The sequence below is a fragment of the Manis pentadactyla genome, chromosome 2 (assembly GCF_030020395.1).
Source record: "Manis pentadactyla isolate mManPen7 chromosome 2, mManPen7.hap1, whole genome shotgun sequence".
In the NCBI taxonomy this organism is placed as follows: domain Eukaryota; kingdom Metazoa; phylum Chordata; class Mammalia; order Pholidota; family Manidae; genus Manis; species Manis pentadactyla.
In genome coordinates this window covers 150629168-150640853 of record NC_080020.1, presented here as the reverse complement: position 1 = coordinate 150640853, position 11686 = coordinate 150629168, and the positions used below count along the sequence as shown (strand labels likewise).

General features: G+C 44.3%; 1 protein-coding gene across 1 annotated transcript in view; it reads right to left on the bottom strand.

Annotated features, from left to right (window-relative positions):
• Positions 1–1483: 1483 nt before the first annotated feature.
• RFX8 (regulatory factor X8) overlaps positions 1484–11686 on the bottom strand; it is a 51293-nt gene continuing 41090 nt past the window's right edge. Inside the window, 5 exon segments of the mRNA XM_057496928.1 lie at positions 1484–1530; positions 1533–1661; positions 6143–6179; positions 6181–6455; positions 9705–9797. Coding sequence (XP_057352911.1) covers positions 1484–1530; positions 1533–1661; positions 6143–6179; positions 6181–6455; positions 9705–9797 — 581 coding nt within the window.

Here is an 11686-nt window from a genome sequence, read left to right as displayed (position 1 = left end):
GGCAGCACTTCCGGTCTGGCTCCCTTTCTCGTGGAAGCCTTCTGTGCACTTCTGGGCCCTTCTCCCACCAGGAGCCTCCAGTGCAATCCCCGTAATAAATACAATGCCTGTTTTTAAAGATACATTTTCACGTATGTATAGAGAAGCAGATTAGACCGCAACCCTTGTGACACGTTTTCACAAGGTGAGCACATTGTATGGCCACCCCCAGATGGGGAGCTGGAACAGGATAAGGAGCATATGGACCCTGCCTTTCCTCTTTGTTGCTACCCACCCTTGTCCCCATTTTAACTGCTAACCCCACAGGTAAGCAACTGAAACGCTTTTCTCTGATAAACCTGGTTGGCTTTTCAAGGACAGGAAGTCCTCTGCTAGCTCTCAGCTGATCAGTTTACCCCAACATATGCAAACAAAATCCACTGTTTCCAGGCTGATAACCCTATTTTCTTGTTTCCTTAGTTCCCTGACTCAGTCCACTTGTGCACTTACATGTGAACAAACAAATAATAGGCAATGTCACTGAGCGGTAAGCAAAGGAATATCTCTGAGTTATTTTTTTTGACAAATAACTACTCCTAGATGGCTTGAGAAATGAGGTAACATAGTAAAGGCAGTGGTAAAGGGCTCTAAAATATGATTACTTTTTTAACCATAAAGATTAGTTATTCTTAATCTAGTCACATATGGTTTTTACGTTTCTTTAAAATTTCCAAGCACTTAGGGAAATTTTATTTATTTCTTAGGTAATGTGAGATCAATAAAACATTCTCTATTATTTCCACTTCTACCAGAAATCATGTTAAGCATGAATTGTTAAATTCCTTTTAAATATTTTAATCAGTGACACAAAAATGGATCAGCTTTAACCATGATCCGTCCTTAGTTTCAACATTTTTTAGGATTTTGCAACAAAGAGAGGAATAAAAATGATTCAAAGCAGGACATCTCATTTGTTGCAAACACTGCTGGGTTCGAGATTCTACCACACTTTTAGAAGGTTGGGATGGTTTAATGGACCAATGAGCAAGTCTAACAATGGCATCAAATTGCATTTTTTTTCTGTTCCTCACTGCTTGAGGGGATCTTTTTACAAATTCTGTATCTATTGAGGCACTACCAAGGGGAAGAACAATATCACCACTGGCCTTATTTATTGGTACACAAGCTTATACCAGTTTGTAATCATCCAACTGTATCTTTCTCTGGAGAAAATCCATTGTTTTATTCCCAAAAAGATTTCTCAGATTTCTAAGTCTCCAAATAGAAACACTTGTAAAGTCCCAAAGAAAAACAACATAGACAAAAACTATTCTCCAAGTCCGTTTATATGATTCATCAAAATCACCTCCTTGAAATACATAGAAACATAATATAGACAATGCTACATCTAATATTTAGATGTAGCATTTAATGTATCTAGCATTTAATATATTTTTAAGCAGGAGAATCTATGTTTTCCTATGTCTTAGTCAAATAAATAATCTTACATATTAGCATTGCTTTCCCCAAAATAAATATTTTCAGAGCTTTGGGTACATCTGATATGTTAATCACAAATTTCTGTCCATCACTTAGGGTGATGAGGGCTTCTTGTCCAACAGGAAGGATGAGCTTGGCAGTGCTTCCTGTGGCCTCGTCTTCCAACAATACCTGAATGAGTTGCAAGGGAGAAATGTTTTAAAAAGAAAAGAGAAAGAGAAAGTTATACTTATTCCCTCTTGCAGGACCCACCATGTCCTTGCCCTTGGCCCTTGGCCTTGGCCTTGGCCCTAAACAGGTAGCTTGTGCATTTACTCCTACTACATGAGGTCCTAATTTCTCAGGGGAATGCTTAGGGTTTGGTGAGGACTTCATGGATGGGATCTCAACCTCAGCATCGTGCAAGAGAGAGGGGCCGTGTTGGGGAGGGGAGAAGATGTGCTCTATTTCGGAAAAGGAATGGGGGATGTGCAGTTGTTTGCGACTGAGATCAAACCAACATCCCCCCCTAAAGACCTGGGAGAGCGAGCATCAGCTGGGAAGATCAAGGGGGGCCTGTGAGGGGTCTGAGGGTCTCTGTGTGGCTGGGATGCTCATCCCTTCAGCTGCCTTCAAGATGGAAACCCGTTCTGCAGTCTTGGCAGTTCTGAGCTGACTTAGTTGCTGATATTCCCACAGAGACCCTCCCTCTACCCTCCTTCAAATGTACCTGTCCATAACTAGATAAGGGGAAAAACTTGTGAAAACAGTCATTGATCCGTAATAGATTTGAGGGATTGGCAGTTTCTGGTGTCAGCTTAAGTGCCAGCTCTCAAAGAGGTCATCTGACCTGCCTGAGCAAGTCTCCCATCAGAGAAAGGCTAGTAGGCCGTCCTCCCTTGGCTCCCAGGGTCCTAGGGGGTCGGCAAATCCTCGGGAAGGATTACTTTCAAACGGAAAGACATGTATTTTCTTGGTTTGATTTCATCGATCACCACTCCCACCCCCATAAGCTAGTCTATTTTAACAAAGATGTGCACAAGATAACTTCAGGCACAAGGTTAATGAAAATATACTTCTCACCCTTTCTTCCTAAATTTGACATTTACCATCACCACCCAATGAAGAGATGATTTTCCTCTCTCAAAAAGTCACCTGTACCACCCTCTCTGTAGCTGGAGTCTCTTATTTAGAAATACATTTTGCCATGCTTTAATCCTTGAGTCTATCACCTGAAGCGAAAACTGTGTAGTATGTTTTTAAAAAGAATATTCCTTATTTTGTATCAGTATGATTTTTTACTTTCTTCTTAAACACGCCTTGGCATCTTACTATTCTGAAGGTTGCTGGAGTGTAGAAGAGCGACAGATGGGTATGGCGATGGGGAACGCAGACCTCAGTTGGTCCCACAGGTGCGGGCAGCGCTCAGTTGTTCAAGGGATGAGGCTGCCACAGATCCCCGGCTGAGTGGGGTGTTAACTCGTGGTAGGTGAATGCAGCTGGGACACGGGGCATGTGTTTTTTGTAGATGATGAGTGCAAGCACTGAATAATGAGTGCAATGACAACTGAGCAGAACTTCTTGGGGTTGGATTGTGTAAGTCATTAGCGCTGATTCAGCAGGCAGGCACAAACAGAGGCAGGTCTAATTAACCTCTGATGCACAGTACTTCAGATTATCTGACATTCATCTGCCTGTATTGCTTTACTGTATAGTTCAATGAAGTATTTAATATCTCCTCTGTTATTTCCACCAATTAAATATGGATCAAACCCCAGTGCTGAACTTCAGAGCTGTGAGGAGATCGGGTATAGAGAGTATGATGGAAGGTGCTCAGACTAGGAGATTTTATTGGGGAAATAATGGGCACTTATGGTTATGGACACTAACTAGGTCCTAAGAATTTTTACAATGATTACCTTATTTAAACCTCATCCTATTCCTATGGAATTAGATGTTATTATTATTATTAAATATTATTCTTCCCATTTTGTAGATAAGGAAACTGAGGAACAAGCAAATCAGGCAACTTGCCCAAGGTTCACAGCAAAGAAGGTGGAAGACGGGGAATTGGAGCCCAGGAAGTTATGTAGAACTGCCCACATACTATGTCATCAGACTTGAAGATACTTTAATTATTTCCTATTCCCTGCTTTTGGAGTGAAAGCACTTTTTAGTACCCTCTGGGGGGAGAGAGGGTGCTAGGAAAGGACAGTTTTGGAAGTGCATCTGTGGAGTCTGAATCCCTGTCCTGCCGGTTATTCTCGAGGTGACCTTGGGAACATTGCTTGACTCCTCGGGAGCCTCAGCCATCCTCTCTGTGAAGTGGGGGCAATGGTGGCCCATCTCACCGATACCTGGAAGGCTGTACTTACATGCCCAGCACAGGGAGGTCATTAGTGTCTGCTTTCCACTTGTTTCCATCTGTGGTTGAAGAGGAAAAGTTGGCTGCCAGTCACCATGGTTGTAAGATAAATTCTAGCCGGAATAAGCAGGGAAAGAGAGGCAACAAAGGGCCAGGTAATTTATTTAAATACCCCCGGGTGATGTTCTCGGGGCCTGCTACAAGCCGGAGAAGTCACACCGGGTTAGGGAGGTGGGGGCTGATAAGGGATTAGGAGGGGGAGGAGTGGGCAAGCTATCCTAGGGGGTGTTGAGAGGTATGATTGGCTAAAGGTGACATAATAGTCAACTAGAAACTTTTTTCCTTCCAAGAGGGAGGAGGCTGACATCCGGGTCCCAGTTGGCACATCAGGATGGAATTCAGGGAGAGCTGCCCCCTTTCCATATACAGCACGGACTTTGGGGTCTGGTCTGTTCTCCCCTTATGGCATCTCTCTGTTCTGTTTGCATGTCCTTGTTTTTCCTTTCTCCAGCCTAACAATGGTGACCAAGGGGCATGTCCAATGGCCCACTGTCCTAGCTTTCACCCAGCCAGGAGTGGAGAGCTTATGGGGACTTGCTATGTTCTAAGAATCTTGCACACTTGAAGCTGAGCATCCAGCACAAATGCTTATCCTGTTAGGGCCCCACAGTGTACTTAGGGAAGCTTCCCACGGGCCTGCCCTTGCAGGGCCCTGTTACCAGGGGGATACACTCTCCAGAGGTCAGGGAGCAGCAGAGACATTGCCTTGGGCACAGCCTGGCCAACCCAGTCCCTTCTGCAGATGTAACTGGGCCTTCTCTCTGCCAACAGCCCTGGTGCACCAGCCCTAACTGTCCCCCACTGTTCGTTCCTCTTCTAAGGAGGCCCAGCCCCCCAAGCCCCCACCACTGGGGCCCCGACTGGGGGCCAGCATTTCCCTATTTCACAGCTCGTCGGTCACATCTGCTTCACGTTCACATTCACAGAGGAAGTGAGTTTCTTATTTATAGACCCAGGTCTAAATCTACTGCACCAAGAGCCTAGAGGCAGCTGGATGTAGGAATTTACTACTGTGAGGCAAGAAAACAAAGATGATATACTGACAGAATTTGTGAGCCTGAGAGATACATGTCCTCTGTTTCTGCTCATCTTAGTTTTGTCTAGCACGGTGTCTCCTCTGGGTAATAGTTTGTATGGGTTGTCTACACTCTGGAGAACTCGGTATGAGGGTTTGTTCCAAAAGAAAGGCCCCTGGAAGATTCTGTATTCTGAAGACTGTAGGGCATGAACACTTTCAGGCTGTGCCTCATTTCCATGGTGGTGACCACTAACCCAGGCTGTGGACAACAGCCTGCCGTCATCGTCTCCTACTAAGCATAACCCCTCATGTGAAAAAGGAGGGCTTGCGGGTGCAAAGGAAATACTATGTGATGTGGCTAAACTTCCAAACATGTATATACAAGTTTTAGAATTAGTTCTAAGACAATAGTTGTAAAGATTTTTTTGTAAACTAACAGTTCACTCTACACTCCTGGCCCCTGCCCCTGCCCCCTGCTTCAGTGGAGGAATTTCAGTTGCTTCCTGCATCAGTCTGGTAGTTTTTCCTGGTATTCAGGCCCCATCTCTGACCTCTCCAGCCTGGGGGCATGGACCACCTTCCTCTGACCTGGTGTTGCAGGAGAAGAATGGACTCATCATGCCAGCCAGCGCTCCAATCTCTATTGCACTAACTACTTGCTGTGTGACTTTGTGCAAATCACGTAGCTTCTCTGGGTCTCAGTTTCCTCATCCGTACATGAAAATGATAAGAGAGATACTATGCAGGATTGTATGGCTCCAAGGTAAATTACATGGAGGATGTGTAGTAGGTGCTAGACAGCTAGCAATTCTTATTTTTTAAATCTTTCAAAATGTACCCCATTTCCATCTTTTCAAAGTCCTTTCTATTCAGACTATTCAGTGTTTGCCAGAGACATTTTCTGTGCATACCACTCAGTATATCAGTTCGTGGTGATCTTTTGCTCAATTAGTCTAATCATGCCAGGTAAGCTCTGGGAAAGCATGAACCAGGCCATCCAAATATTCCACACCTGTAACCGTGCCAGGCACAAACCAATGCCTGATGCACCCGAGCTGACCAGCAATCAATGGATGAACTGTTATCATCACCTTGGGCAAAAGCACTTAAAGCAAAGATGGCTCTGGGGTTCTGCAGAGTCGTTTGGACAAGATCATCTTTATGGGTTTCCTAGCCACTTGGTCATTCTTATTTCCTGTGAAAAAAACTGTGCAGAAGTTGGGGTCCTGCGGTCTGTACCTTATTGCCTGTGGCAGTGTCCACCAGGAAGCCCAGGACCCCTGAGGACCACACTGTCCACACCCACAGGGCTTTGGCCCTGGCCCGTGGGTTTCAGTGTCCCCTGGTGCCGATCCACACCCGGGCTTTCATGTCCCTGAGCTGGTGAAGCATCTGGAGGGCGGGGAAGTGCCTGGTCTGGCTGGACAAGAGACTGGTCATCCAGTAACATCTCCTTGTGACTTCCTGTGTCATCTTCCTCCTCCTCCTCTATGCATGACTGAAGTATATGAATCACGTATTCCAAAAGCAGCAAATGAAACAGATGCCAGGAGCCTAGATTTATATAACAACCAAAAATGAATAATTATGTAGACAGATGGAGAAATAAACAGATCTAACTGTGAACTAACAATGTTTCTAGGACTGTTAACTCCTGTGTGCGAGAGCCTCACTCCTCTAGCTGACCTGGATGGGCTCTGGGCAGGGCCCATCCCCCATGCAGTATTCCATGCCCAGAGGACCCCAGCAAGGTGGCTTTTGGACAGAAAGTGCAGAGAGCTAAATAATCTGAGCCATCACAGGGAACTTAAAACCCATACAGTGTGAGATGGGAGAGAAACAAATCCTGCAGAGAAATGGGTGCTATTCCCAGAACTGGAGTATGTGTCCCTTGGTCCCGCATGGTTGGCACACAGCATAGTAAGGGTTGGGGAAGGAGGAGATATGGAAGCAGGGTGTAGAAGGGACCTGACTGTTGATTGGCGATGCTGGGAATGCAGTGCCACTCCCCTCCTGCAGCCTGTGTGGCCCCATTTCCTGGTGAGGGATATGGGTAAGGGAAGTGGCTGGTGCTCAGCACTAAGAGGCCTTCTCTCACGTGGGCCCCCAAGGGCTGTCACCAGAGAGACTGTGTAGGGGAGACAGGAGGGCATGTGACAGCTGAACAGTCCGTGTCCTTGATCCTCCAGAAAAGAAAAGGACAGTTAATGTTCTGCCGAGAAGCAGAGGGAGAGATCTGGCCTATTATAATTGCTAAAAGATAATTTTTTAATGAGGATGAAACCACAATTCTTATACAGATATATAATGGACATGTGCCAAACATTCCATGTAACTCATTAACTAATGAGGGAACTAGTAAGATGTTGCACATGGTTCAAAGGAGAATTCAAAGGACTAAACATAGACAGTAAAGAATGCTGACAATACGAGTAGATGCAAAATGGATCTCTCAGGGCTGTAGTCCGTTGCTGGACTACACCAAACCTGACACAGCCAGTTTGCATTTCTGTGGAGAATCATTTGTATTAAAATTAGTTTGATACAATTTATAGAGTTATAAAATAATTCAGACAGTAAAAGGTGGAGATAACTGATAAAGGTATATTTTGCCTATTTCAAAGCTGTTTGTGGGTTTCAAGTAATCTTTTTGTCAATTTCAAAGCCTTACACGATGTTCATTATTCCTTGACAATGCAGTGAGAGATAATGGCTCTGTGGGATGGTCTGACCTGCTCTGGCATAAGTCTGACCACCAACTCCTGGCTTATTTAACCTTATGAAACCATGGTTTCATGTGAAGAGGAAAAACTACTGGTGTTAATACTTTGACTTCAGATAGAGGTCCAAAGAGGGTGTATGGGGAAAAGCAACAATTACAGGGCCTGATTTCTTCCCAAGGTTGCTCATGAACGCTGCTGTATCATTTTGCTGTGGAAAAGCATTAGCATAAAACAGAGAGTCATTTTGGACTTTATTAAAGGGGAGAGCCTCACTGCAAATGGGTGTCACCTATATGGCAGCTTATAGCAGCAACCCTCAAAAGAGCTCCGAAGTACCCCCCCTGTTTTGAGAGAAATCTTCTGCATCCGTGGATGTTTTGTTGCCCTTGCCTAGCTTGGATTAATACTTAGTCTATAGGCACAGACCCGATCATCTATATTTGCCCTCTTTCAGCACTAAATTATGTTTTCTACCTTTATCTTGCATCCACCTACCACTTCAGCATTTTATTAAAAAAAAAAAATAATAATAATAATAAGGGAGAAACGTGGGATTCACATATAAATCAAGTATAAAAATCAAATGAATAATCATATCTGACTTGATTGTTTATAGTTCATGATGCATGATCAAAACCGAAAGTTCCTTGCACTGTTCACCATATAAGAACTTATTCACTATGTAAGAACTTGTTCACCATGTAAGAACTTGTTCGTTATGGTTCAGAAGATTGGAGACTATTGAGAAATAGGCTTGGGGTTGATTAATGACTGTGCATTGAGTCCCCTATACAGAATTTTATTGTTGTTAACAACCATTTGATCAATAAATATGAGAGATGCCCTCTCAAAAAAAAAAAAAAAAATGAATCCTAAAATATGTCTTGGGCAGCAGCTCTAATGTTTCTAAAGTTTCATTTCTCAATAACTAACCAAGCAATATTATGCTTTATTTGTATTATTAAAAGTCTGTATAGTACTTTGTCTTCTGCACAAGAGTACATTTAGTATATAGAATGACTTCATAATGATCTATTAGTATTAATAATAACTGGGGAGGTTCTACACCTTTATATTGATGTTTATAAATATTAAATTAAGAATTTTGTAACCTGAAAGATCTGTTTTTACATAACGAAGTGCTACCAAGTAATAAAACTAACTATATATATAAATAAAAATATAAATAAAAATAAAGCTACAAAGTAATAAAACTCCATCTGTTCCCTTGGTGCTTTCCTCAAAATATCCCAAAGCTGATTCAGAGGTAACATAATGTTTTCTCTAAATAAATATTTTGTATAAAAAAAAAAAAAAAAAAGAGCTCCAAAGTGTTTGCAAAGCAGATCTAGGATGGGGTTTGTCTTCTAGGCCTTGTTCTGCCCACCTGCTGTGAGGGCACCTGGCGGCTCTCTGGAGCGGGGGTTCTCACTCTGATTAGTGTGGAAGTTCATAGAGAAGAGAAATGTCTGTCCACAGTTGTGTGCTCAGCATCCAAGAAAGGTTCCTGGGACTTTGTAGGGACACACTCAAGATATGTTGAAATGAATGATCCTTTCTACGGGGCTGAAGGGCTCCCTGGTGAATTTCCCTTCCTGCAACTCTTCTGTGCCGCATCTGCCTCACAGATATGTCAGATGGCACCTTCCCTGACAGAGAAAGACCATCTGTTTGACCAGAAAGTTTGCAAAATGGATATTGCTTCACTCTTTACACCATCTGCATACAATGGTTATTTCTGGAACTTAAATATGAGTGCCCCAAAAACCCATTTTTTTCTCCATCTGTTCCCTTGGTGCTTTCCTCAAAATATCCCAAAGCATACAATTTGAAGACAACAATGCGTCCAGCAGTGACGGACTTGGACAGAGAAGCACGGTCCACCTGTTTGATGGGCTACCTGTTGCCATTAAAAAAAAGATTAGCAAGGTTTTGTATGGTTTTCTGTGTCCCTGCTGTATTTTATGTAAGAAGGTTGAAAGTAGGTGACTGGATTCTACATGGCAATGTGGAATATACTTATGCTATAAAAACATTTTTTAAAGGCAGACTGCGAAATGGCTGGTGTTCTCTGACTCACCGAAACTGTCTCTGTGGCACAAGGTCAAGGCTCTGCTCACAGTGGTGAGAAGGAAATTCCATCTCAGCTGGAAGCTGGCAGCCAGTTTGATAACTCCCCTTTGTTTCTGCTTGGCTATTACATTTTTGTGAGAAAAAATGCTACAGTTTATGATGAAATCAAGAAGAGCATGTTTTCAAATGCATACATTTGTCATGCATAGACATTTTCAAGTGGCACAATGAAAAGGAAAAATAAGGTGAGGACAGAGACAGGGACACCCTGTCCTACTCCTGGTCTTGCTCCATCACCTGTGGACTTGGCGAGCCTGGCAGAACACTTTGAAGGCAGTGGAAGGAGGTAGGAAATTGGTTTACATTTTTTTTAATCCCACACAATTTTTAAAAAGAGGGTCACTTGGGAAGCATGACATAAACAGGGCAGGGCAGCCTCACTGAAACCCATGTGGCAGCTGCCATGAAGGGGTGGCAGGCCATTTGACATCTGCTGAGTCTGATGGTGTGAAAAAGTGGCCCAGAATCCCATAGTAATGTGAAAAAAATTGGTGGTGATTTTGGAAAGCATGGAGCTGGCCATGGTGCTGTGTCAATCATCGGAGGACCGAAAGGTCCCACCTGTATGTCCAGTGGAGCCAAGGTCATTCACCTGACAGCCTGAGTGGCACGAAACTGGGTACCACGAGATGCCTCTACAAGCAGACTAAAAAACTCCCCATCTAGACTGAGCCTTGGGCCACACTTCAAATGAATTACAGACCAGTGGAGTCATTCGCATTTCACATGCTCGTGCTAGAATAAATGCCCCCCAAGCCTCTCCTGAGTCTCATCACGTGCGTGTGGACCACCCACTGACTCAGCCACAAGTCTCTGGAGAAGAGATGCTGAGACTAGCTAGAAAGGAGGAATGCCCTTCCTCATCTTTGCTTCTCTGCCCTTCTGCTCCACGGAAAGCCCTGACACACGGAAGGGCTGACCTGTGCTGTGGGTGGCAAGGTGTCCTTCCCAGGGCTTCTGGCCTCCTGGGCTGGTGTTTCTAACCCTGAAATGGGGCTCTTGGCAGGAAGCCTGGCATTCAACAAACACAAGAGAATTTTCTAACTGTCTGGAGAGAAGTAGCTCAGGCCATCAGAAGTAGCTCCCTGCACAATTAGACGTGGACCATAAACATCACTGGGCCTGCCCTTCGCTCACCACCAGCGTGTTTCAGGTTCTACACTGAGAAATTACTCCTGGGCTCAAACTGCACGAGAACCGGGTGAAAGAAACCCATGCACAGTAAATGTTTCCTCTGCGAGCCCGTGCCAGATGCTAACCACCGAAGCCATTAGTCATCCCCGACAAGCCCAAGGCTTTGCATTTTAACAGTCTGAGTATTTTATTGACAATAGTCTGTTTTTTACCAGCCAAGCTGTTTTACAGAAACAAGCCCTTCAAAGGCACGCAGTTAGAAAAACACCATTTTTCTAACATGCCTCGTTTGTGAAGGCTGCAGATCCAATGATGCAGATGAGGGCACACAGCATGCTGCACGGTCCAAAATGCAGGGCGAGCCCAGTGGGTATTAATGGCCTCAGTGGGCTCATCCTGGTTAGGTTTGAAGCTGAGTGAGTATGCAAACCAAACAACTGAGGATCGACAGCTTCTATCAGCGACCACCTGGCAAATGAATACATCTCTGCAGCAGTGCGATTCTAGACATGTTACCACTGCTACCACGAGGGTTTGCCAAAGACCAATGAGGAAGAATAAAAACCATATAGATCCAGAATGATTATTTTCCAGAAGCAAAGAAGGGAAATAGATACTTGCCAAGGTTGGAGGGAGCTTTCAGGCTCCTTCCTGAGTTCTCTGGTTCATGTCCAGGAGGTTTGTGGCCCCTGATCCCCTGCGGTCTAGTGGACTCAGTCATTGTTTCTGCCCTTTCTCCTCACTGGGAAGACAGGGAAGGTCAGGGCCAGGCAGGGTGGGAACGGGGAGGAAAGA